This window comes from Oryzias latipes, chromosome 1 (genome assembly GCF_053564925.1).
Source record: "Oryzias latipes strain Hd-rR chromosome 1, Olatipes_Hd-rR_3.1".
Classification (NCBI taxonomy): Eukaryota; Metazoa; Chordata; class Actinopteri; order Beloniformes; family Adrianichthyidae; genus Oryzias; species Oryzias latipes.
Window position 1 is genome coordinate 28,291,722 of NC_136237.1, and position 27,960 is coordinate 28,319,681.

General features: G+C 38.7%; 2 protein-coding genes across 2 annotated transcripts; one reads left to right on the top strand and one right to left on the bottom strand.

Moving 5' to 3' along the window:
• Positions 1–723: 723 nt before the first annotated feature.
• On the bottom strand, positions 724–3,421 carry LOC101158419 (CDGSH iron-sulfur domain-containing protein 2A). The gene is made up of 3 exons (XM_004065871.2): positions 3,232–3,421; positions 1,727–1,941; positions 724–1,591 (listed from the first exon to the last, which is right to left on the bottom strand). Exons 1-3 carry the CDS (start codon positions 3,332–3,334, stop codon positions 1,502–1,504), a joined length of 408 nt encoding a protein of 135 aa, XP_004065919.1. The 5' UTR covers positions 3,335–3,421; the 3' UTR covers positions 724–1,501.
• A 2,120-nt stretch (positions 3,422–5,541) lies between these two features.
• Positions 5,542–27,960, top strand: LOC144994567 (succinate--CoA ligase [ADP/GDP-forming] subunit alpha, mitochondrial). Its single transcript, XM_078952768.1, has 9 exons — positions 5,542–5,687; positions 7,454–7,554; positions 11,824–11,940; positions 12,057–12,269; positions 12,790–12,847; positions 13,700–13,783; positions 16,464–16,615; positions 21,383–21,571; positions 27,695–27,960. Exons 1-9 carry the CDS (start codon positions 5,654–5,656, stop codon positions 27,719–27,721), a joined length of 975 nt encoding a protein of 324 aa, XP_078808894.1. The 5' UTR covers positions 5,542–5,653; the 3' UTR covers positions 27,722–27,960.

The following is a 27,960-nucleotide window of genomic DNA, read 5'->3' on the forward strand; positions in this document are numbered from 1 at the left end:
ACAAATGATTCTCAACTGATAATGGTCTGAATCCTTTGCAGTACAATCTTGCATTTCATAATTGAAAACCTGAAAAAAAGTTTGTACTGTAGCCATTTTTACTACAGAATCTGCCTTTCCCTTCTGAGGTCGCCATAGCGAATCAGCTTCCTCCATCTAAACCTGTCCTTTGCATCTTCTTCTCAAACACCAGCCACCTTCATGTCTTTGTTCACTACGTCCATAAACCTTTTGGTCTTCCTCTGGACCTCTTGCCTGGTACACACACACCTTCCTGCTGTCCTTCGACCAACAGAAGTCCAATTTCCACTGGTTCCCCATTGGACAAGTAGCACACATGGTGGTCGTGGTTAACCTCGACCAATCCAGTCTGGATATCATAGGTCTGTTTCACATATCTTATTAGGCAAAGACATCTGTATTTATCCGGGCTTGGGACCAGTGCAATAAGATTCTTACTTGGGACCCTTGCAGCCCTATCACAGCAACATTTTTGCCTACAGAATGTCCTCTCCATGTATGTACTTCTTTAAAACCCACAGAATTATGTACAAAGTAGTGATTTTTTGGTAATTGTATTTAGCACCATCACAGTGTTGCTACTATCTGTGAATGCTAGCATGCTAAAGTTAGCATAGACATTAGCTTTACCTTAAAAGCAGCTTTAGACTGTTAGCGTGTCTATTGAAAAGATAATTGACAATATTAAGAAAATGAGACAAATGACTTTTGTACATTTTTATTTGCATTAAACTTCAACATTTTTTCATACTTGAAGAAAACAAGCAGTTTTAATCTGACAGAACTATTTTAGTTAACTATGAGCATTTATTTTGACAAGAATTGACATTTTTCACAATTATACTGTAAGTACTTTAGTTAAAAGTTATAGCAATGATTTAGATAACACATACTGTCAGCAAAAAGACCATAATCCTTTGCAGTTAACTCATGTTAAATTTAGCAATATGATAGTATCACTTAGTGGTGTATAAAGGAAATTAGGTTAAATACAAAAAAAGAAACTTTAAGGAATGACTAAGTTGGCTATCATACATACTATAACTTATTTTATATATAATGTTAACTTTCACACCATAAAGAAAAAGATTAAAATATGGCCAACCAAAAGGCAAGAAAGAAACCTTTACAGTGCAACAAGTAGACATGTTGGCCTACAGACTAAGTAATGACATTTTAAGGGAAAAGGTTTCCATCTGACTATCAGACTTCATCACGGAGTTACTGTAGGTCTTTCAGGCTTCATGGCGATCTTACTGTTCTTTCTTCCACAAAGAATGCACATGATTATGAGGGGCTTTAACCATTTTCTAAAGGCCAAGCTGGTAAAAAAAAGGCCCTTGCAGAAAGTGACTTCTTTAATTTCATTAAATTAAAAATTTAGAGTCAGGCTGCAGATTGTGTTATCCAATAAGAGCAAATGTGGCACAGAGACAAAACCAGAAAAACAAACAAGTGGCAGAATCTGTTAAAAAGAAAGCTATAGAATCTTCTTTTTGAGTATGAGCGGTCCCACGTTGTCTCCAGTGAGTTCATTGTGCTTTAAGTGTGACTTGTCACAAACAGGAAACTAAAAGAGGAAGATGATGATGATCAGTGAGATGCAGAAAACACACCCTTATCTCAACCACGAAAATAAACCCTAAACTATAAAGCAGTTTCTGTTAAGTTTAATGAAAAAAAAAAAAAAAATTCCATAACTTACAGTTTTGGAGCGCCAGCAGCGACAGTAACACACATTTTGACAGTTCAGGTCCTCAATATCAATTTCGTTGACCACTTTAGGGTTCTCTTTCTGGATCTTCAGATTGATCAGACTGTCTTTCTGCTTCTTCTTCTTGGGCAGAAAAGGGCGAATGGTCAGATAGCCCAGCAAGGCCAAGATGCCCAGGAGCGGCAGCAACCGGAGCCACTCTGACACTGCAGACAAAGACGTTTGCACATCAGCAACACACTAAAAGAAGCCATCAAGAGTCGGGGGTAATCCTAACAAGAGGCTCGTCAAAACTCCCAGAATATCCCTTTTTGTCGTCACCAGCAGCTTGATCTGAGCTGACAGGAAATATTTCCTGAAAATACAGTTGTGTTTAGGCTCCGTCCTCTCAGCGCAATGAGTTCAGCGATGCAACCAAGTATGTCACATATCATGTCGCTCTTATTTTGTAAACAATTTTACATAGATGTCATGTGCAATTCACCAGCTTCATGCCGGAGCTGCATTTAGTGTCACCTTATATCATCAGTAACCGCCTGGAAACTGCTATGGGGAAAACCCTTCCTTACATTATGAGGCGCAAGCAAGGACAAGCCACAGAGGGAGGATTTGATCAGTTACACAAAAAGAGTTTTACTCAATCATGAGGCACTTTTACTCTAAAACAACTCTATTCTTAAAAATAAAATAAAATAAGGAAGAAGGGTCTTTCAAGATGGAAGATTCTAAGTGATGTTCCTGATAAATACTTAGTAAATGTCATAATTTCATGTCAAAACAAAGCAAGTATTTTTTGTTTTTTTCAACTTTAACACTCATTTATTGCATCAAACCTGTAAACAAAGTTGCTTTCCCCCCATTGAAACCAGGATATTAACTGAATTCTGCAACACAGTGTCATGTGTTTATGGTTTGACACACATCATCCTACTGAGCTGTAACAACAGGTTTAGTGTGTTGCTATGCAAAAAAGGGTCCAGGGAAAATAATAGAGATGCATCTGTTTGATATATTCAAAGTACTACAGCTGCAGCTGATGAATGAACTGTTGGTGCTAAACCTGGGATCAGACCAGGAAATGCAGTTGCTTAAACCCAAAAGAACCATTGCAATTAATGAAATTGAGTTAACCATTGATGAATTGAATGAGGTAAAAACCCATGTGATTTATAAATGTTTTATCTTAAAACTTAGAAACAAAACAAAAACCTGCATTCACCTGTAAATGGCACATTTCAAAGAACAAACCATAATAAAAAACCATAATCACATGTTTCTGCAGGTTGGGATTAGTTTTGATCTGTAACCAGGGTCACATTTCACATTTCTGCTAGTTATTTTTATATATAAACACGTGCTTTTTTTGGTGTAAAAAGTATCAATAGATGCTATCGCGGGTTCAAATGTGCACATTTATTAGCTTGTTACTCTGTGTTGAAAAGTTCAACTTGTCATTTTTCACATGACAGAGACCCGCAAGGCTTTTTTTATTTTACCTGTTAGCTTGGTGAATCCACCGATGCTTTCCGGTAGTGGAAGCTTTTTCAGATAAGCTGGAAGCTGGACTTTTATTATTCTTGAAATAGTTTCTAAAACCATCTCGAATCGCTCCGCGGGGTCCTGTTTTGGCTTTGACTTTGTTAGTTCCTGGGTTCGCTTTATGTCATTACGTTGGTTTATAGGCGCGCCTTGGCGCGCGTGCGCAAACTCCGCCCGTAAAAGAGTCGCCACTCCCGAAACCAAGCGTAGACACTGTCGTGAATACAGATTCTGTTGTCATGTGACAACAGCGCTCGACCAATCAGCGTCGGAGGAGCTGGTGTACTCTGATTGGACGCCGGTGGTGCAACCTAATGATGCTGTGAAAGGGCACCTTGGCTGGATTTTAGAGTTTTCATCGTTTAAATTTGTTCGATTTTAAACGTGTTTCTAAAATATCACTAAAAATATGAATATAGTTATATTCTCACCAAATACCGAATGTATTGTGCCTCATCCCCATTTCCCCCTGTAAATAAAAAAAGAATTGTGGAATGTTCCTATGAGCTTTCACGTTTTAAAACATAAAAGCATTTAAATAAAGGACCTGATGTTTCGGTTGTAACAGTCAAAGATAAAAACATTAATGTCCAATAGAATATCAAAATATTAGAGACGTTTTTATATGTAGGCCACAAGATAGATTTTAAGTATATTCAATACAAATAAAGTGAAATTGCAAGAGTATTGAAAAGGGGAAAAAAGTTGATTCTCCATAGGCTGCACTTTTACCAGGTCAATGCAAATGAGGAGCTGATAAACAAATCCAGCTAAGTTTGAGGACTAGGAGGCAATTAAAAAATTAAAAACAAAATTAAAAACAAAGAGAGACTGTTTCAAAGTAAAAGTGAAAGCAAAATAGTATCACATAAGTCAGTAATAGTTAAATGGCAAGAGATAAATCAAATAAGTTGTTATAATTTATTTAGTATTACTTTTAACTTGTTCTGTCCAACAGTTGAGCAAACACATAAGAGCTGAAAGCCTGTTTTGTTGAACAGATTTTACTGTTACAACAGGGGTTTATGGATCTTCAGACTAACAAAGTGTAAATTTGTATAAAAAGTGTTGTATTTGAGAAAAAGCTTTATTTATAATAATTATGTTTATATGCAGAAAAAGAGTGGTATGTTCGAGATGGGGGATAAAGGCTTAAGATGAGGGAGATAGTGGGGGGAGCAGTTTGATAATACAGAGTCATAACACAAGAGTCATAAGTAAATTGCATGACTTAGTTCTCACATACACACCATCACACACCAACAAATTGTATGCACACAACTATTTACATGTTACTAGTGTATCTCACAGGGTGCACTGACTGAAAATTGAGTTATTCACACAGACAGGTACACACAAGATTTGCATGTCCAACATTATTGGAGAGGGGTGTTAAAAACATTGCATGCCAATATTTTTGCAAAAGTGAATAAGCAGGTGAATGAACGTGTGCTTCTTAGAGTGTACCTTTATCACATTGAATGCTCCAGCAAAGGCAGGAGGCCCGGCACCCCACACCCCACAGCCAGCTGCAGACAGCGCAGCAGCCCAGCCGATCCAGGCACTCAAGGCGGACACTGGTGACCAGCAGAGGCCCCAGACAGGGCCACCTAGCTCAGATGTTGTGGACTCCCTCACCATGTGGAAAAGTAAATAAAATGAAATAAATAAAATCCCATACAGTCACAAATAACTGCAATAAATTCAGTTGTAAAGTACTAGAGGAGAATCATCACTAATCAAGTCAAAGTTGCAGTAATTATTTTTACAAAAGGAAATTGAAACGTGTTCAAAAGTCAATGTCACATTGTTTTAAAAGTAATTGCAAACTTTAAGTACTTTTAAATCGCTTACTGATTGCAAGCTTTTCAAAATTTTGATACATGAGGATCTGCAGCTAAATACCTGAATAATGTAGATATCCCTAAAGCAAATCAGGGTTTGTCTTTATTATCATTAAATGTAGTAAAATCTAAGAGGTTGAAAACTTCTGGCTATTTAATATTAAAAAAGTGCTTTTTTTTATCATTTGCAGATGTGATAAAAGAAGTAGCCTACTTTGACAGATTAAGGGCGCCATCTAGTGGCCGTTCTGTCTCCACACTTAACAGTCGACTTCAGAACTCAGAGGGTGCCGAGGCCCCTGATCTGCGCCTGTATTAAAAAAATAAAACAAAAGCAATTTTCTCTTATTATTCTTTTTATAGACAAACATAAATCATTTATCGGCTTGAAAAGAATATCTTAATATATAATGCAATGTAAAACCTCTTTTTGATTAGATATTGTTAAAACTCGCATATTTTACAGGGATATCTGTGGTCAGCTGCATTTAGTGTGAGGTCCTTAGACCCTGGTGTCATTGCTGAATGACCGAAGATGTCTCATAGCAGGTTGTTTGCCAAGCTGCTTTGTAAGTATTTATATACGCTGCAATTCTAATCGTTTGAAATGCTTAACCGCAGCTTTTTGTAACATATGCATACTTAAAGCTCTCCGTTTTTACGCTTTCTGTGGACTTTTTTAGACAAGAGTCTCAAACTGTCGATGCTACTTAGCCACATTAGCACTTCGACCGCTTCAACCGGATTGGACTGTACGGGAGCTCACTGACAGCTAGCCACTAAGTCACCCAGCTAACTTTTTTGCTAACGAGAACAGTCCCATACCTTTACTCATACAACGCAGCTGTTGGTGTTGACCTTGACCTGTTTCATGAATGAAACAGGCAGGGTTATTTAGCATGACTGATGTATTATTAGTTAGCAGTTCTATCAGTTTTCATCCAGTCTGCATTATAATGAAGTGTTTACGATGTTGTTGACAGTTGTTGACACACTTAATAGCAGATATTTGTTGTTCTTTTCCCCCCACTATAACAGCACTTCAACATTCAGCTAGTGTAGGTACAATGAACTTTGCCCAGTGACGTCGGTATCTTAAGCATGAGAGGTCAAAGTTCATTCATTTAGCAAGCAGGTGGTACTTTGTTTCTACTTGCTTTTTCCGCTGATATTCACACTGAATGTCTCTGTATCTGTTGTTGTTCAAAGTGAAGTAATTTTTTATTTTATTTGAAAATCCATTTTAAAAAATTTTATATACTGTTTATACATATTTAGTGTTTTGTTGCTTAAAACCATTTTTGCATTGGCTTTAAAACAATGTCATCTGTTTAAGCCCGCTGTGGCTTGTGCCATTCAGTTTCAAAAATCAGTGACATGTCACCCGAAAACTTTTTGGCCTCAACAAATTTATTTGCTTTTTAAATGTTTTCAAATTACTTCCCAAAATGTCAGGACGGACGGGAAAGAAAAGGCCACCACAAATTCCCAAAGCTGCAGATGACATTTCCAAACTTCAAGCTGCAAAACTTTGGCCTTTTTAAAGCTCAGTAATGATCAAAAATGATTAATTGATGTTTCTTTTTCTGTTAACTTCTTTTCTGGTCATTGACACAAATTCTACCCACACAGACACAGCAATACATGTTAGTATGGGGTTTTGATACACATGAACACAGTCAAAATGTAGAAAACTGGTTTGGTGTTGAAACAAAATCTTATATCACAGTAATCTGTCTAATCTGATGTTGTGCAAACATTCTGTAAATGTTAAGGTTGTAAAGATCTGCCTAGAACCCCTAGAAACTAAGATTGTCCATACAATGAATGCACGCCCTGCTTCTAAACTTATCTTTTCTTTTTTAAATATTATTTATAGCTTGTTGTTTACAGTGTAAGACAGCTGCTCAGTACGTGTCAAACTATCGACAGTTTTGACATCTACATAGTCAACGTATTTTTGTTTTGCTCATGTTTTTAGTTAAAAGTTTTGATGAAGGTTTGAGATAAGCTGACAGTGTTGCTTAGCAACAGTAAAGGAAATTGCTGTCAAACCACTAGGGATTTTGGACCCTACTGATGATGATCTTGAAGGAATCCTGAAATTAGGAGTGCCATCAAACATTTCACCTTTCACTACGCAAAGACGAACCTCCGAGGTGAAATGCCTCCCATTTTCCATATCTGCTTCTCCTCATGTTTAAATTGGACGTGGTAAATGTTTTTGCATCATGCAAGCTCCTGATTTCTTGACAGTAATTTTAGGCTTTGTGTTGATGTCTGACAGCAGTTTCTTCCCTGTGTTGTTGTGTGTCTCACTCCATCCGTCCATTAGTGCAGCAGAGTGGAGTCAGACACTGCTATACAGGATCCAGAAAGAACCTCTACATCTCCAAGGACACAAAGGTCATCTGTCAGGGTTTCACAGGGAAGCAGGTTTGTTTCACGTTCAATTATTTAGCTTTTGTCATGGGAAATCTCAGATATGTTCTTCTTTTCTTGTATGACTAAATGCAAACTTTTTTGGTTTTATTTCTAGAATGGTGCAATGCTGTTTTATTTTATTATTATTATTATTATTATTATTATTATTTTTTAATTTTTCTATGTTATCCTGACCAGAAGCTGAGCAAATAGATAGAAACTGAGCCTTCTGTGATTGACTGGATGTGTTGTTACCAGGGTTGTTTAGTTTAAAAGTACATAAGGTACATATTTATATAAACCTCTTTTTGGTATTTGAAACAAAACTTTTATTTTCAGTACAATTTTATTACTATGCACTATTTTCATTATCAAAACTATCTCTTTTTTTGTCCACAACCAAATAGAATATGAACCATATACCATATGGTCCAATTCATATAGAATATGAATTGGACCATATAATAAAAAGAAAACGCCCAATCAGAACACTTTATAACACATTTTCTTTGGAAAAATAGATGTAATCAATTCTCCCCATGGCAGAAATTACAGCAGAAAAAGGGCACAAACAGCTTGATTTTGTCAGATGTGCCTTTGTTTGCTTAGATTATCTCAGTTTAACAGCAAATATGTAACATAGATGGTGAACCGTGAACTCCTGTAGTGGTGTGTAAAGGTCAGACTTTTTTCATACTGCTTCCATGTGAGCAACTGTGCAACACCTCAAGCTGCATTCATTCCTCTTTTGCTTACATTTTTGTTTCCATTTAACTTTTAGAGGAGAACCCACTATTCATCACATGCTGCATTAGGCCTTTCATTAGTTTGACGTTTGCAGCTTCTTATTGTTTGCTGGATGCTTTGCCAATGGCTTCCTAAAACAAACAAACAAACAAAGCTAACAAGCACAAATGAAGCAGGAAAGGAAAGAAAACATCTTTTTAAAGTTTTTTTTATGGAATAACTGCAGTCAGTACAATTTTGGTTAAAACTCAAAAAATAGATCCTCTTTTGATCTATTGTAGAACCGTTCCCAGTGGTCATTTCATTATGAGGATGCTGTTTTTAGCGCCAAAATCAAAAAAACCTGAGTGTATTTTCTGCAGAGGGGCAGTCGTTCATTAGAAATTCGCCTCTGAATTGTGGGAGCAGAGCAACCCCACCCCCCTTCCCTTCCCCATTACTGAGAGCTCACAGAATATTTTCTACCTCACAAATAAGCTCTCTTCCAACAGCGTTTATCCATCTGCTACTGATTTGATTACCCAGAAATGTAAATTTGAGCTTAATTTTATTTATTTATCTAAATGTCCTCCATCATCAGAAAAATGCCACACAAACATGTTAAAAACACCAAAAACACCATTTTCATCAGTCGGGCTTTTTTTCTTCTTCATAACTTGTTCTGTCCAACAACTGAGCAAACATATTACAGCTGAAGGCCTTTTGTGTTGGACAGGTTTTATTATTACAAAAAACCAGAGTGTAAATTTGTATAAACCCCTTTTTGTTTTTTTATTATTTTTAAATTTTTTATTTAATTGTTACATTTAGTGTGTGTGGGGAGGGAGAGGGGAAGAGAGTGTTTGTGCGTGTGTGTGTGTGTGTGTGGGGGGGGGGGGGGGGGGGGGTGAAAGAGAATAAAAGGAAGAGAGGTGGAGAAAGTGGGGTAGACAAGTGCTGATTTGAATCAATTATTATTTTAAGCTGTAACAATTATACCAGATCTGCTGGAAAGACAAATATTACATCAAAGGTGAAAATCTGAAGCTGAGAATATCAGTCCATCAACACACTGTGGGTTAGGAGGAGGGATGAAGCAGACAGGGAGCAGTGTGGCAGTTTGCACGTGGTGGTGGAGATACATGCATGCTGCTGAAGTCAACCGCGTGATCATAAGGGGAACCAGATCCTTTGCAGCCCGACCAGCCAGACCAGGAGACGGAGGGAGAGACCCCCAAGTCAGGAGCACCCCCGGCGACAGGACCCAAGCAGCCCGGGGGGGGGAGGGGGGAGGGACCGCCCACCCACCAAGCCAGGCGCAGAAGGGGCAGGGGGCCCCCCGGCGCCGGGAGGCATAGGCGAACCCGGCGTCTGGGCTAGAGACGTTTCTGGATTTATTATAAGGCTTTACATTTGTTGTACTGTTTTTATTATGACCTTTAACATCTCTCATTCATTGATTATCTGAGCTAAAAGAAATGCAGGGGTTCCCCTCTGAATGGGGCAAAGTGTGTTCAATAAGCGGGGATTTAGCAAATTGACATTCCGCTTGTGTCTGTGCTCACATTTCATTTCTCAGCTTCCAGCATGAGGCTATTAAATATAGTTCCAATGAACACTCTGGTAATTAGAAATAGATGAGCAATGAAGCAGGTGCTATCCAGCGCACAGTTCGGTGTCCTCCCGGCTCGATAAGTGAGCCATTTTTCCAAATGATTGTCCCAACGTTCGCGATAATAAGAAGTGGTAAAATCCGCCGCGTTAGCAGGGTGAAGAAGCTCGTTAAAACTGTGGAGGAAAATGCTGATTCATAGCTTCTGGTTCCTTCTAATTGGCTTGTTATCCTTTTTTCTTTTCTTTTTTTTGTTCGGATCTTGTATTCGTTCTTTTAATTTGTACTCCTCGTTGTCTTAGCATCTTCGCTAATAACTGAGTCACGACGTAATCATGGAGCATACCGGCTGCAAACCAAAGTTTTTCTTTTTTTTTTTTTTGCTAAACTGATTCATTCACATCATTTCATCCTCTAAAACAAGTCTTTGAATTCCTAAACTCTCTGATTCTGCGTCATTTTCATTTCCAATGGGCCTTGAAGGTAATCACGAGAAGAGTCAGTAGTGAGAGTTGGCTGCCGTCCTTCTCAGCCCAGGCTATAGGCAGCTTTTAATGGCTCCATTCATTTGTTAAAGTGACAACATTTTCTCTATCAGACGTTTGTCACTTTCCAGTTAATGTGTCTGACAAAGAGGGCTGGGATCAGTTTGATGCTTTTTCTCACGTCACAAAGAAAAGTAATGTTCCAAACAAGCTGGGAGGCTTTTCTCCTTTTTATTTAGTTTCATCCAAACTGTCAGAAAACATGACTCAGTCCTTTTAATAATGCCAACTATGTTTCCATAAAAAGTAAATCCATAAATCCATATTTGACTGAAAAACAGCACCTCAGATACTTTTTACTCTTTTATTCATTTGTGCCATTTGATGTTAATTTTTAGGTATTTGTGTAATTGTTACTTTATTTGACCCGTTGATACCTGACTTTATTTTCAGCTAACACAATCTCTTAATTTGAGGGAATTTTTGGGGCAGAAGTGGTTTCTCTGGTGTCAGAGGGTTGATATTGAGATCATATGAAACTCCTTCTCTTTTCTCAGAGGTTTAATGTTTGTTCTTAAGTTCGTTTGCAGTAACGTCATCTTTTATTTTACCAGGTTTAGTAAAGGTTACAAAAAAGTTACTGTCAGTGTAATTTGAATTCAAGCCAAACTTGAGATTACAAAGTTTTTCTTGATTTTTTTTTTTTTTTCTTTCTGCGTTTTTAAATAGTTTAACCTTTATTTAGATGCAAAAATACAATTTTCTGTGTATTCAATTGTTGCATATTAAGAAACACAAGTGAAAAAAGGAAGAAAAAGTCGTTTTATCTTTGCAAGCTGGTGCTAATGACCGTTTTTTCAGCTCCATCCATTAGAAGCTCCTTCAATGTGTGAACTGAAGGCTTTTGTTGATTGGCTTAACACAGAAAGCAACACATTTCTTACAAAATTCTCAAGTACAATAATTAAAAGGTCAATGGCTAAAATGTTGGCAGTGTCCAGAGGAAGTGCTTTGGAAAGACTCAAGCACATGAAACACAAGATGACTCAAACGGATCTTTAGTGCACAATAATAACGCTTTTTCTGAAAGTAAATATAAAATTCTCACCTCCAACTAACTGTTTCTATCAGTTATTGTCAGTCAGAAGCTGCACGTTTCTGCAAGCCAGATTAAAGCAAGTCACTCTACTTATTTCACTTCCTATAAAGTTGATGGAAGGGAAATTAATTATTTTGGTGTCTTTTTTCTTAAATGAAATAAAATACAATTTTTTGGAACACCTTTTCATCCTCCAAAAGCAGTAAAGTCCTTTAATTCCTAAATTCTCTGATCTATAAAACTCTGAATTGTCTCCATCTTACCAGCAGATTACTCAAAGTCCTCTTTAGTTTTGCAGCCTGGATTGCCAGAGCCGCTGCTTTCGATCTGGCTGATTTCTGTTCCCTCCCTCCACACAGGGCACGTTTCACAGTCAGCAGGCTCTTGATTATGGGTCCAAGTTAGTTGGAGGCGTTTCACCCGGTAAGGGCGGCAAGACGCACCTCGGCCTTCCGGTTTTTAACTCGGTCAAAGAGGTACGTCTCATCCTTTGGTGCTCCTTCACGTTCAGAGATTTACGCTGCATTCTTCCCAGAAACATTGGGGGTGACTGTTTCCAAACATCACTCAGTCATTGTGTTCCTGGCTGCAGGCGAAGGAGGGCACAGGGGCAGATGCCACTGTCATCTATGTCCCTCCCCCGTTTGCGGCAGCAGCCATCATCGAGGCCATCGACGCAGAGATCCCTCTGGCTGTGTGCATCACCGAGGGTATCCCCCAGCAGGACATGGTGAGAGTCAAACACAAACTGCTGCGCCAGAACACCACCCGCCTGGTGGGCCCCAACTGCCCCGGAGTGATCAACGTAAGCACCCTGCATCCACACACAGTACTCACGTGTTCATCTTTTGTGTGTGTGTGTGGGGGTGTGTGTGTGTGTGTGTGTCACTTTTTCCCTTTAATTAGTTAAAGAGCAAAAGACAGAAATTTGATGAAAATATAATGACATGACATTCAGGTAAAGTGAGATATTTCTGCCTCAACTTGTTGTTTTTCCTGCTACGCATTTTGCTGCAAGTAAAGAAAAAAGAAAAAGGATTATCATAAAGAAAAGAATTTTCACTTGCAAACAACAACATGACATCCAATAAAAAAAGATGATAGATTTTTGAACTTGGATGATATATATTAGAGCTGGATGTCCTCACCCCCTGCAAACTCGGGGGCATTAGGCTCCTAACTGGTTACAGTGCTTTCTCAGATTTATACCAAATCTTCATGACAGTTGCTTCTCTGTGGAGGACCCTGTTAATTGGAAGCAGCAGTAATACTGTCAGAGGAAATGTTCTTTCTTTTTAATTTAAACCATTTCCTCTTTTTTTCAGCCTGGGGAATGCAAGATTGGCATCATGCCAGGGCACATTCACAAAAAAGGACGCATCGGTGAGAAGTCTGCCTTTCCTTTTTTTCTTTTCTAAAATGAAAATCCAGTTTCCATAAAAGAAAAAAAATTCAGCATGATCAAAATTTGCTATGCGAGCAATATTTGAAAAAGAAAAGCTGCCCTTTATAGAGATTCTATAAAAAAACAGGATTTTTCATTCCATTTCATTTTGCAGTTTGTTCTTGACCTCAAAAACATTCCTTCTATGAACCAATTTCTCTTTTAATATTTAGTAAATACATCAGTTGGTAAATACATCACTGTGTCTAACACGAAACAGTAAATAGATGAGTGATTTAAAGAGAGAGAGACAGAGTTATCTTCCTTGAACTCTTTACTTTAAGGACAATTCTGGAATTTTATGAATCTGGTCAATCGAGACCCAGGTTTTCCTCCTTCTAGCATCTCTGAGTTTGTATTTCAGTAGCTAAAGCTAAAATCTAAATGTTACCTTATTGTTCATCCTCAGCTCTGTGCCCAGCTTGATAACACTTACCGTAACCTAAAAAAGAACGTCTGGAGAGATTGGATCATTATTGCTTTCTGCTTCTTTGTATCATGCTTGTTCATTCACTTACCTCTGTAAATTTGGACAAAACTTGGGCAACATTAGAAAAAAAGTAGAAACTTTTTCTATAGAAGTTGGCAGTTTTTCCAATGACTCCTGCTGTGGATAACGCGATGAGCTGATTGTTGCTGCCATTGAACCTTTACAGCATCTTTTCTGCTGGGATGTTTTAAAAAAAAAAGGATATGTGATGAACATTTGGTAATATCAGTCTTAATGAATCTGTTTGCACTTGTTTACATGGATAGTACGTTTATGCCATGCTTCACGCTCCCCATTCCAGGCATTGTTTCTAGATCGGGCACTTTGACGTATGAAGCTGTGCACCAAACTACACAAGTGGGCCTGGGCCAGTCGCTCTGTGTGGGTAAGGCCTCATGACATCATCCATTCAAAAACAGCACATCACAGTTGAAACAAATTCCTTTTGAAATCCAGAAACCCCCTTGAAGAAACTTCTGGCATAAATGTAAATATAATTTCTGACTTCACAGACTGCTGATGGGGGGTATTAGCAGAATGCCTCTGACCACACACACTACATCATATGAGGAGGAGGCTTTATTTGAAACCTTTTCTGATGTCATCAGGGATAAAATGCCTTGGATCCTATGTACACCTACAGCAATGATGTTTTTCCTGCACCATTTCAGAACTGGATTAGGCCAATATACGGATCTATACTGAATATAGGATTAATAATACTAAGCTGATTTGCACAAAACTTTTAAACTTGTTACGATAATATCAGTGGAAAGGTGACTAAGATGTAAGTAGATTTTTCCACTATTTCCTACTCTAATGTTGTTTTTTCTTCTTTATGATCGAGTAAAGCATAATAAACAATCTTTAGGGTAAACGTTGTAAGCCTCGCTGTAATTATAACTGACTTTTTTTTTAATACTGCCACTAAAGCTTGTTTCACTTTTTTTTCCTACAACGCTTTCTGTAAGGATATTATTTACTTGGATAAATGGAGCTTTTAACGAGATGAACTTGACCTTTGCTGAATGGTTTCAAATCTCCACTGAAGATAATTATCTAAGTTTGCAGCAATTAAAGCCATTAAAACACTTCATAACTGCTTTTCTGCAGTCTCTTGTTAGGCTTTTTCATTCATTCATTCATACATTCATCTTCTTCCGTTTTGAACCTTTCGGGGTCATGGGGCTGCTGGAGCCTATCCCAGCCACTTGTGGGCGAAGGCAGGGGACGCCCTGGACAGGTCGCCAGTCTGTCACACATATCACACACCCATTCACACTCACACCTAGGGACAGTTTAGGGTAACCAATGAACCTATGATGTTAGGCTTTTTCATTTTGTCATAATGCACATGACAATTGCTGTATACATTAGCTTACAGTTGAGACCAAGCATATTTACATTCCATTGCAGAACATCAACAGCATTTTTGGTTTTTAAAAATGTTTCAATCAGATTTAGTGTTTGCGTCTGTCTCACAGAGAGTAGTAATTTACAATCATTTCTTTTACCAATAAATTATGGCTTTTTAGAGATTCAGGAAAACTCAGATTTCTTGATTTAAAAACTTACAAAACACTATTAAGATACTTGTGTTCATTTTTTTTTTGTTTCAAGTAAATCTAAAAGAATGTTATTGTTCCCCTTTTCTCTCAGCAGACTTATGGTAAATGAAAACACTTCTATATTTAAAAAGCAGTTCTGTTACAAACCCATTTCCTTTTTCAGTCTTTTGTTAAATCATTAGTAAGTTTCAGTGTTTAGAAAAAAATAAACTGCACCCACTGCTGCCTGGTGCAAAAATATCCTTTGGGAACAGGACACAAGTCCATTGGTTCTCACACTCAAAAACATCCTTCCATAGCGTCTTTACAAGTTCAAAATGTTATTTCTCACCAAAAGTATCGGGCTTACTAGACCAGACTTAAATCAACAAATCAAATTCATACCAATGTAGCCAAATATTCAGCTAAAATATTCTGAAAATTACAAAATGCAACCTTTACATTTTTATGAATTATATTTACCAAAGAGCCAATGTGGACATTTTTATCCTATACTCACATTTTTTGTTTTTTGTGGGTTTTGGACAAATTTTGTCCCTTTTTAAACCTTTCATTAAGTATAACTAGCATCAAAATTAGCTTACACCTAAATGTTAGGATCTTACGTTTGGCTAACTTTAGTCAGAAACATTTACTGGATTGTATCATTTCAGGATGTTGCCAAAAATACTTTGGTAACGTCTCTGTTGGACACATGAATTGAATGAAAAACAACTTGGCTTCATTATTATTTCAACATTTAATTAAGGAGTATCCTCCAGTCAGAGTTAATAAAGCCAGTCTTGCAACTGTATTAAATATTGTAAAGTTCATTAAGGGCCTTTATTGGTGAGCCTCTTTGAGACTTCAGTGGGTTTTGGAATGCCCTTTGGGCTTGTGCAAATTACAGTTAATGCAATATTTAAGATTGCTAATCTTTAGTGCTGGTAATATGATTCTGCTAGATGATTATTCTCCTAATCTATTTTCTTCGTCTTTTGCGTTTTGCCAGTGGTATTAGCAGACATTTAGGTGGCTTTTGATCCCTATGACTTATGACTTATTATGACTGACAAACTGTTGTACACAAAAAAGGTACTTTTTGTAGGGTTGTAGATTTTAACGCATTGTTCCTAAAATGCCAATGACACAGTTTTGTTTAAGCTGTCTCATTATGGTAAAGGTGTGGTGGAAAATAGAACCAACACTAAAAAATGTTCACAATTCCTGGAGAACAGTGCCTCCGATGTGAAGCCTTTTGTTTAGTTTGGAATAAACACCTTAGATTTGGTTCAAAAGGTTGTCTAAAACCAATTTCTCAGGATTTATAGGTTAACTAAATTGATATTAAGTTCATCCTAAGCTGCAATGAACCTGCTTTATGTTCCTGAGGTACATTTTGAGAATGCTACCAGATCCCATTTGCACAAAACTGCTTCTTTTGTCAAATGTAGAGGGTTTTCTATCGTTTACAGAGAACATTTGGGGGTGCTTAGGTGTTTTTTTTCCTCCTGTTAGGTATTGGCGGCGATCCCTTTAATGGGACGAACTTCATAGACTGTCTGGAGGTGTTTCTGCAAGATCCAAAGACGGAGGGAATCATCCTTATCGGAGAGATCGGAGGGAATGCAGAGGAAAACGCGGCTGAGTATTTGAAACAGCACAACTCTGTAAGCCAAAAACCCGCCTTTGATTTCTCCTCACCTTCTTAGTAGTAGTTTTTTTTTCTACGGCAACTCACATCAACAGATGTGTGTGCTGGTATGAAAAATGTATAGCTTTTTTTGTTCTTTTTTTTAATGAACACTTAGTAATGCCCTTTCATCTTGCCTTTGCTCCAGTGAACACAGGAAATCATCAGAAGTGATAACATAGGGAAGCTGTCAGTGCGTTCTTTCTTTTAGATTGCAGCCTCTGGCGTTCTCTCTTAGTTCTCCGTGTGATGTATGTGATCAGGTTAAAGAATGACAGATGGAACGAAGGTGTGATTCCCAGGTCATACTGGCGAAGTCAACAGTTTCTCGTCTTGCCCCACTCCAGAAGCCTGGAGATTAGCTCCTCAAGCCAAGAGACCGTGAACATGTCATTCACGACTTCATCTGCTAAGACGTTTTCTGTGTTGCAAATGACTTCTTCCGTGTTCATTTTTCTTGGCGTGTTTTTTGGAGCTGTGTGTATGTGTGCGAATGTTTGTGCTAAACAGTGTAGAGCTGAGAAATAGATTTGATTTGCCCTCAGCTCCCCTAATGCATGCAAATCTCCTACTGGCGTCTCAGGAGAATAACTACTCTCAGACAACAAATAAAGTACAAACACCCTCCACCCAATCACAGGGAGTGTTGACAGTGAGGGACACTTCAAATGGAACACTGGCATGAAAAAGCCCAGCAGAGCGTGGGAGTAATCTGCAGATGTCCCGTTGAAAGTCAATTGTGGAGAAAATTGTTCATAAAACAGTGCTCTTAGACCTTATTTTTAATAGTCAGGAACCGTACAAAGATGTCAGAACACATCGTTTTCACTCTGAGTCAAACTTAACTTTTCTTCATTTGAATACATTGGGATTCAGCTGGCATAAAGGCTAGTCTCACATAGCTGGAGCTACTTCCATGGCTTTCTGCTTTTAGGAGGTTGTGCCCTTATGTGGAAAACACATGGAAAAAGACACACAGCCACTACGTACTTTTAGTGCATTTTCCACATATTCGTTGATGTGCGCAGATGTCCGTTGATGTTTTCAGCCAACAGCTGACTGACTGTTGTCATTTCACAGCCGGTTGTTTCCTCTCTACCGGATTTTAACCTCCTCTCGACATCACGGTTCAAAAATCCCCATTACTTGGCGCAGTGAATAACTGTACTTATATAGTGTTTTATAATAAGTTCATTTGTATCGGAGCTTTTTTTAATGAGGAAATTCTTTCAGTTTTTTTACATTTGTTTATGATGGCCATTAAGTCCAACATGAAGTTTATCTCCGTAAAGTTTCTTAATGGAGACTGTGCAGGAGTTATATCTGTCTCTGGTTTGTTTTCTGTTCCACCTGTATTCAGTTTTTAGCTGTTCAAAATTCTTGAGTGGTTTTCGCATATTTTGCATAGTTTATACTTAATTAGTATATAAATCTTACGTAATTGTGGATGATTTTTGCAAGATGCATACGCAAATTTGTGACTTTCCACGACTGTTCCACGGATGTCTAACGAACTTTTCACGCATGTACCACCGATGTATAACCTTGATATCGCCCATATGGCGCATAGATCACATTCAAGTTACACGATTGATGGACGAATTACTAATAAATTGCAAATAAGCAGCACAATAATCACACGCGGATCATGTTCTACGTTGATTTACGTGTTCTTTGCGTGGTTTATTCATATTTCTTCCGTGTTTTTAACGTACTGGTAGTTCATTCTTGATACATCTGTGAAAATTTCACATGTAGACCACAACGTTTCTCACTTCTTCCACGCATGACCAATATTCAAGTATGTATACCTACAGAAACACTTTGGGGCAAATACATTTTTTAGTCACTTTTTCTGCAAGTTGTCCTACTTAAGAAAAGATCTGTAATTTTCATCATCGATACATTTCAACTTTGAGACACAGAATGCAAAAAAAAAAATCCTGAAAATCACTGTCGGATTTTTAAAGAATTGATTTGTTTAATGTTGTAGAAAATAAGTATTTATCTCCTATAAACAAGCAAGAATTCTGTCCCTCACAGGCTTGTTACTTCTTTAGGAAATTCTTCTATCCTCCACTTATTACTTGTATTGATAGATTTTGGTTTAAACTAGTTCTCTGTATAAAATACACCTGTTCACACCTTTAAATACTCAGACTGCAACCTCTCCACCATGACCCCTACCAAAGAGCTGTCAGAGAACATTAGGGACAACAAGACTGGGATGAACCAATCTGCAACAATCGAGCTTGGTTAAAAGAGATCAACTGTTTGAGCAATTATTAGAAAATGGAAGAAATAAAAGATCACTGACAATCTCCCTTCCACCTAGTGATACATGCAAGATATTACCTAGTGTGTTACAAATGATCCTGAGAGTGGTGAGGAAACAGACCAGAACTACACGAGGAACTGGTCAATGACCTGAAGAGACCTGGGATTACAGTAACAAAGGTTACTGTTAGTAATTACATCCTCATAGATTGTAATCCTGCAGTGCTCTAATGGCCCTCCTGCTTAAAACATCACATGCACAGGTCTGTCTAAAGTTTCCCAGAGACCATCTGGATGATCCAGAGGAGGATTGGGAGAGTGTCATGTGGTCAGATTAGTCTGAAATAAAACTCTGGTATAAGCACTACATGCCATGTTGGGGGGAGGGGGTCTTTTGAGATGCACCATACGCACTTTGAAGCAGGGGGGGGGGGGGGGACATCATGCTTAGGGGCCGCTTTTCCCCAAAGGGAAGACAAATGAAGAGGATGAATGAGGCCATGTAGTGTTTGATTTTTAGACAAAAACCTCCTTTCAATAGTGAGAGCAATGTGGATAAAACGTAGCAGGATCTGCCAAACAACAGACAATGATCCCAACTTTTTGGGCAACAGAGAGGCTACAATATTTCAAGGTTGTGGTTTAGTCTATCCAGTCTCTGGAACTCATTCCAGTAGAGAATCTGTGGATATTGTTGAAAGTCTTTGTTGACCAACAACATCCCAAAACAAAAAACATTATTAGCTCTTGAGAAGATCTGCATGGAGGAATGGACCAAAATAGCTACACTGAGTTCAGTCCTGGTGAAAACCTACTGGAAATATTTGACCTCTTACATTACAAAGTACTGAGATACATTTTTGTTTTTGACTGTCTTCTAACTGTCCCTTTCTTTTCTGCACCGTTATATAAATAAATTCGCTAAAAATCAGACAATGTGATTTCCTGGATTATTTTTTTATGTTCTGCCTCTCATGGTTGACGTGTTCCTCTTGGTGACTGCCAAATACTTTATTGCCCCCTCGTTTATTTATAAATAAATATCCTACACCCTGAAGTTACTAAATTGTCTTCTGCAGTGTATGCTTAGAATAGCATATTCAAGCACATGCCAGTCCCTTGCCAGATTATGAGTTTCTGTTTTCCTCACTTTAAACACTAAATAATGTTTTCCAAAGAGCGAGCAACAGTCATGGAAGTGCACAGAGATGGGGGGGGGGGGGGGGGGGGGTCCATTGTTGCTCTCATAATTGAGGTAATAAGTCTGTATTGTTAACAGTGGAAGACAAAAAGACGTGTGAAGCCAATAACACTATGAATCGCCTCCCTGCAGGAGTTGTTGCTCAGTGTCAAGGGAAGCAGCGATTAATAGAGTAATTAAACCTTTTTTTCGTTTGAGGTAGATTTAAGACTTGATTCACAAGAGGGGCGTTCTGTGCACTCAGATCGTGCTTCGACTTTGAAGCAGCCTCTTTCCTCTAATTTGCTTTGTTCTTACTATTTCTTCACATACAGAACAGATGTTTGTAAAATAGGTTGAGTTTTTGAAAGTGTTATTACCGTGCTCCATCTCCATTTTCCCCTATTAGTTTCGTGGTTGTTTACGCTCTCATTAGCAATGGACTTTGAACAGAGGCCATCAACGTCTGCCTCGCTGATGTATGTCCAGCTGCTTTTATTCATCAAAGATGATCTCCGGCTTTTCATATTGGCTGCCATCTTGTTGCTGCCAGCGAGGCGTCTCAGTTTTCGGCGTGGAGATGGTGGCAGGGGCGTGCGTCTGGGAAAGACCCGCGTGCACGTGCCGCAGCCGGCACCCGAACTCAGCTTGCCAGCTGCATGCACAGCCGTCCTCTGCAATTACGCTGTTATTCCTAAGTAAGAAATATTAGCTGCTGTTGGAGCACACACTCTGCGTCTCTGTCCCTTATGCTAGTTATGATGTTATTGCTGAAGATGAAATATTGGCTCTCTTCACCTTGGAAATGATCTTAACTGTTGAACGTAGCATCCATCAATGAGCAAGCAGCACAGACAGGCGCTAAGCTAATCACTGGCTGCATGACTAATTACCATTTCAGGAGTGAGATGATGGGAAATGACAGCAGCCTGAGCCTCTATCTGGTCATCCAGCAGCCCATGCAATTAAATGGCTTGATTGACCCTTTGTTTTCATAATGCTGGCTTAGACAGAGATGACTGGTTAGACAAGCCTGTTATCATGGAAGCCTCTAATGGGAGGACACGAGGTGCTTTGTGTCTAATGAATGAATAAAATGCTGGTGAAAAAAACAAATTCATTTGTTTTTTGTTTTTTTTTAATCACAACTGCCTGCATCATCCCATTGTTTTGCCCTTATTCTTAAGACGCTGTTTTGCAATATAATTAAATCACTTTTCCCCCAAAAGAGTACATTTTATTTTATTTTATTTTATTCTTTTCTTAATGTGTAATTTTATGATACAGGGTGCTAAGGCAAAGCCCGTGGTGTCCTTCATTGCGGGGCTGACGGCTCCTCCTGGCCGTAGGATGGGCCATGCCGGCGCCATCATCGCCGGTGGGAAGGGCGGAGCCAAAGAGAAGATCGCCGCCCTTCAGTCTGCCGGAGTTGTCGTCAGCATGTCCCCGGCTCAACTGGGCAGCACCATGTACAAGGTGAGGGTTTAGTACGGGCCGAGCTGCCGGTTAGTGTCAAAATGAACACATTTGGTTTTGTGTTTGGCTGACTCTCTTTTGATTTGAAGACCAAATTTCCCCTGTTAAATTACCGTCAAAAACACAACACAGGGTCACGGGCACATATGTCGAGTCACAAAACATCAATTCAGCAAAGTGCGCATTCATGCCGACTACCACTAAAGATAAAACTCCATTGTTCTGCAATGGGGAACAATTGGGCGCCGATAAACAGTTTACATGTTTTTTAATAAATGACTTTGTATTTTCTAGCAATAGTTTATTTTTTAATAATTTGTTATTGTAGATTGTCGGTTACAATAAATAATAAAACACTGTCATGTTGCAGCAGTGACGTCACAAACAAGACAATGTAGATTCAGGAATAATAATACTATTACACCACAGTGAGGGATTGAAGAGAAAACTAAAATAAAACAACTTTTGCCAAATTTAAGCAAAAAATGCCAGAAAAAAAGCTTGCTCATTTTGATCTTACTGTTTTAATTTTAATTTTTATAACAGTCACTATGATAAACTGCCCACTTCTTTATATAAAATGAATTGTATTCACAACAGAAATTTTAAACGTAAAACAAAATTTTGTGTTATTGATAGTTTTTTGCAACTTTGTCTAAGAACATACGTTTCATTTTGAAATCTTACCCCTGTAGTTTAGATTCCCACTATCATGACACTTGACTAAAACGAAACATATTTTTAATGTTTTGCCTTATAGATTTGAATTTGGCAAAAAGATGAGACGTTTTTGTATATACCTGATAAAAAACATTGATCTAATTTAACCCTGCTTTTCTTGGTTGCAGCTTAAAAAACAACAGTGTTTTAGAAACCAGAACTTTTTTTCTCCCAAACTTTGAGCCCAAATGATCTTGATTATAATCACAAAGGCCAACATCCTGGCACAAACTGACCAATCTGTCCTCAGATCACATCATTTTCTGCGCTGGAGACTTTTTAACCGAAGCAGATTTATTCAGTTGACTAAAACCTAAAGGCTGGCTTACTCTGAAAGAGCAACCATGTTGGCAACGGGAGAAAGGCGCAGGAGGAACAGAAGCGGCGTGTTGTGATAACATCAATACAGTCTACGTCTGGAAATATCCCCCAAGCAGTTTTTTTTGCTGTTTCATTACAGCAAAATAAACAAAAAAAGACTATTTGAACTTTATGTTGAAAGTTTTACATGCACAGTTGTAAAGTAGAAGATGCTACGACCTATTCCAGCTCAATTCCACAGAATATAGTCAGTTTTCTGGGCTTTTTAGTGCCTCAGAATGAAACAAAATCCACATTTTCACATCAACAGCTGATTATATCGGACGATAAAAAGGTTCATAAGTAAACTTTTCCACAATTCTACTGTCAAAATTGATTACTCAGTTATTGAGATTAAATCAGATTACTCCTTTGACCCTTAGGCTCTAGTGTCAGAGAGTGTGTTGGGTCCAAAGCCTGAACCTTTTGTTTTTTTTTTTTTTTTTTGAATGTGCCACTAAAAAAGACGGAGCAGAAATGCGTTGACAGCTGCTGCGTTGGTGCAACTGCTTCTTTATTTCACTTTATCTCAAGAGAGGCCCCAGTTAACAAGATGTATAAAAAGTGAAAGCATGGATTACGGCCATTCATCATCCTATACTTTCATTACCACTGCTGGCACTACTGCACACAGATATAGATTTACATTTCTTTTTTCCTAGAGTTTAATTCCTAATCATTATGTGTAATGATGAAAAACGTGCTGTGTGATTGCTCATTTTGCACCATGTTGTGTTCATACATCTCTGTTAATCTCATTGACCGCTCTAATTGAAATAATTATATGTACCGACCGCTTTGGGTGTGGCCAGAAACAACAACTCCTCCTCCTCCTCCGCTCTCTGGGCTGCTTAGGTGTTTGAGTCCACATCTGTATCTTCTGATCAGAAAACACTCTCACCTGTACAGGTGAAACCTGCAGAGAAGACCTAACGTTAGTGGCACAAGATCACCCTGTAGTATCGACGTTTTGTATTAGCAGCAATTTTTCCCTAAAAATACTAACAGCTTCTTGTTTCTGCTGATGCTTTAAAGGACCCATATCATGCAAAATCAACTTTTTGAGCTTTTAGGTGTATTATAATGTTCATTCCTCCCTGTAAACATCCACAAAGCGGTATTTTGATCAGTATTTTGATTGGCATTCTTCTGAAAACCTGCGCTCCGAGCACCAGCCCCTCACAAAACGAGCTGATGTAGACCAGTGAGAACAGCCTCTTCCAGGAAGAATCTGCGCTGACTGTTTTGTCCGAAAACCCACCCTAACCCCTAACTACTAAAAAACGATATCGTTTACGTAGTAGTATATGTAGTGCCCTAAATTTTAAAAGAAACTCAGACACCATGCTCACTACTTTTTTTTTTAAACGGTGGATATGATGTCATCGATTTCATGAAGTTAAAATCTTATTGATATGAGCGTTTTACGATGATTATTTATGAGTCCTCTGTCTTCTGAAGATAAAAACGCTGGTGGCTTATTAGAAATGAATACATTAAAATACATTTTTTTGGCAAAAATTGTTCCGACGCAATGCATTGTGGTCCTTATTCGCCGATCTAGTGAACACCGATTCACACTGGATTTTCGCAGAGACCTCTGGGAAATTTCTAGGGCACTTAATTTTGGAATATAGTGCACTATATAGGGGTTAGGGTGGGGATTCGGACACAGCCAAACAGCCACTTTCTCTGCAGAGCCAGCGGTTGCCGGTCTCTAATAATGGCCAAGCTCCTTTATGATATAAAATGGGTGGCACCCACAAGGAGGGAAAGGCGGTACCTCAGAGTTCATGGCGTTTTATTTCCCGGTAGGAAAAGAGATAATGAAGAAAACTCATATATCATGAATAATTTATTCTTAGTAATATATTATCATATATTTGGATATACCGGTAGTTTACTGTGAAAGGCTTAAGAAAAGCATGATACAGGCCCTTTAAAGACCCACTCCAATGTAAATGGAGTTTTTAACATATTCTTATGACTTTTCTCTGATGATGGGAGACATTTATTAGGAAAATTCAGCTTAAAATTGTTTGTTTCTTTATTCAATTTGTTGTGATTAAGAACCTGATGAAAAAATTACGTTTGAATAAGATTGAATTTACAAACTACAATTGGAGGGGCAACAAGCTCCTTTTTCTGCTTCATTCTGATGCATCCACTTCCAGACAAAAAAATCTATAAACGTCTCCGTTTTCCTCGTCCAAGCTGGTATCTGACTCCAAACTGTACGGCTGGATAGCTCCAAAATTGCTCACCATTTTAGTTGCACCGCTAATGCTAGCTTGGTGGCGTGAGGGGCTGGAAGCTAGTGGATGATGGGAAGTAGTGGTAGGCTCACTCTGCGCCAAGAGTCCCGCCCACAACTCCCACCGCTCTGCAGAAACTATGATCTAGAAAACGACAGTTTTTTAAATTTTGGCTAAAAACGACATCATCCTAATGAAAAGACCACTGGGACGCTTTTATAATAGAACAAATGATGATGGAAGTGGAACTTTGACCCCTTTATTTCCAGATAGTTCATTCCAGGTCAAATGTGGCAGGTCATTTTTCTGCTTCACATAGTTTCCTGTTGTTTGATTTAAGGCTTTAAGGGAGCAAAAAAAAAAAAAAGAACATTAAAAAAACCCGGAGTTGGAATCCTGCAAAACGATAGCAGCGTCTTTATTGGAAATGCGTTTCAGCCTCGTACCTGGAAGCCATTGGCGCGGAGGAGAGGCAAACCCGAGTGTTTGTTATAGGCAGGAAACGTTTAAATAAGGGGGATGAGGGAAAGAAAGATCCAGTAGCAACCAGTTCACGCCTTCTATCTTGTCAGAAAATTCCTCTGTAGCACAGAGTTTTAAAGTTTAATCCCCTGAGCCTGGATGCAGCATATGCGAATATATATATCCCCCTCCAGACCAGGGGGGGTAAATTTGCACGCTTCTTCCTTTCAAGTCTAATCCAAAAAGAAGAAAAGGAGTTTTTTTGTTTTTTCATGAAGCTATTGTTTGCTCACTTTCCTTTTTTGTTTTGGTTTAGAACAGTTTTGAATATAGAAGAAAACAGAGGAATGGCTTAAACCTCTTTGAGTTAAACATACCTATGTAATTTTTTTTAACTGCTAATAAACACGTATATTTTTTCTCTTCTCTTTTCTCTTCTTTCTGTATTTTTGGTTTTGAACCTTTTGAAATAAGGGCATTTCCCTTTTAAGAGAAAAATAAGGCTTTAATCCTAAATCTGTGTCCTTTGTTTACTTAGAAAATCCTTTTTTATTGATGATCAGACCATAAATAGTGTTTTACTTTCAAAAGTTTTATCACACTACATAAAAACAACTGGAACTGGGTCGTCTCTGCATTTTAATATGAAAGTCTGTATATGCGTTGTCTGTATATTGGACTGTATATGAGAACTGGACTGATTAATTCCTCCCCCCTCGTGTTCAAAGTAGGAAGTACATCTTCTTGCTGATCCTATTTTTTTAATATAGTTTTTCTATAGTTCAAGTTGTTCAAGTTATAAGCTGACCAATCAGATGCCTCAAAAACATTTGAGACCATCGACAGATTTCGTGTAGCCCTCTTTCAAATGGTTGGGGTGTGGCCTTCTAAGAAGCTCACTCCTGATTGGCGAGAGTGGTTGACATAGAAGTGATGACTCAGACCAATTTGTGCCAATCACTGCTTACTGACATTGCCTGGCTCCAATATGGTGGTGTCTGTGGTGAATGAAGTGACTTCATTTCCTTGGAGCCAGAGGTGATGTCATACTCACTCGTTCCAGTTCTTCTTTACAGTCAGTGGACTGAAGACAGCAAAGAAAATACTCTTATTTTGGTGGAACTGAAGTTATCTGGAGTATTTTTGCAAATGTTACACGGACAAATCAACAAAGTTTTTACATTTTTCTTTAGAGAAAAAGAAAGCATTCATCCAAAATCCAAAATTTCAATCATCTTATAATCTTTCCTTCCAGCTGTAAAGGTCAAACTAAACAAAATGGTTTCTTCTAAAAGACATGCTCCCAGCATGCCTACGATGCCCCCCCTGTATCGGAGCTCTCATCGCTGCTTGTTTGCAGTTGTTTTGCCTGCTTTCTTTCACGCCACGCTTTCATCAGCTCTTCTGTCTCAGTCTCTCCCATCACTTTTGAGTGGCAACCTCTGCTTTTTACCTCTCGTTTTGTTCTCGACTCTTGCCGCCGTCTGTTTTCCTGCCCCGTTCATTACAAACTGCTCCGCAGTTGTACCTCGGAGTTATGATTCCTGTCGAGTACCCTTGAGTTACTGCCTGGTTGTGATCCACACATCAAAGCACGCCGTCTGTTTTTGTCACAAACACAGCCCGTCTCCTTTCTTCTCGTCAGCGCTCGCATCTCTTTAAACCTCCCTGTTTTAGCGCACGTTTATAGCCGATCCACTTAACCCTGTCGCGCTCCGTTCCAAACTCTAAAGCAGGAATGCGGTAAACCAGGCCACAAGAGTCTATTTTATTCTAAATGTTGTCCTAAATAAATGTTGTCCTTCAATAAATTGTGTTGCATTTTGATTTTTAATTCCAAGGCCCTTCTCCTCCTCAGGGTGGCAGTAGACCTTTAGATATCCACACGCTACAGAGGAACCAACATGTGCTCCGGTCCTGATAAATGGCATTTGCATAAAGTTACTCCCAGAATAGAAAAAAAAGAATGAATTCTCAGGGAACGATGTATTCTATCATCCTGCGATTTGTGTGATATTCTCCAAATTGAATATGTAAATAGCAACATCCTTGTTCTAATGGCTAGAATAACGCTTCCTCATTTCAAGTCTCCAATGCTTGGACCGCGCAGATAAACACGGCAAGCGTTGAGCCAACATAAATCAGATCTTTACACCCCTATCTGCCTCATCAGTCACGTCGGAGTGAGCTGTTTTTATGCGCTGCGCTGACACGCATGTGCCGCATTGTTTGGCGGGTGGGAGTCCTGCAAAGCACATCCAGCTCACGGGATTAAAAGTTGGGCTGTCCTCTCACGCCGGTTCTCTCTGGGCATTTTTCTCCGCAGGAGTTCGAGAAGAGGAAGATGTTGTAGGATGTGTGAGACAGCTGACCTTTGACCCTCTTCCCTCCACCGCCTGCTACGTGAAGTGATTCTGGAGGTGGACGTGCCCTACAGGATCTGTAAACCCTGATAATTTCATCAAAGATGCGCACATCCAGTGTTTATATTGTAATTTCAGCCATGAACTTGTACCTTGCACATAATGGAAAAGAAAATAAAACAGTAGTGTCTTAATGGCTTTCATAAAGATCTCATTGTACACCCTTTAA

Coding starts and splice junctions, on each gene's coding strand:
- LOC101158419 (XM_004065871.2), bottom strand. CDS start 3,334: ATGGTTTTAGAAACTATTTCAAGAATAATAAAAGTCCAGCTTCCAGCT. Junction 1,942..3,231: donor TGGATTCACCAAGCTAACAG/GTAAAATAAAAA, acceptor CTTTGTCTGCAG/TGTCAGAGTGGCTCCGGTTG. Junction 1,592..1,726: donor GCTGCTGGCGCTCCAAAACT/GTAAGTTATGGA, acceptor TTCCTCTTTTAG/TTTCCTGTTTGTGACAAGTC.
- LOC144994567 (XM_078952768.1), top strand. CDS start 5,654: ATGTCTCATAGCAGGTTGTTTGCCAAGCTGCTTT. Junction 5,688..7,453: donor GTTGTTTGCCAAGCTGCTTT/GTAAGTATTTAT, acceptor TCCGTCCATTAG/TGCAGCAGAGTGGAGTCAGA. Junction 13,784..16,463: donor GGGCCAGTCGCTCTGTGTGG/GTAAGGCCTCAT, acceptor TCCTCCTGTTAG/GTATTGGCGGCGATCCCTTT.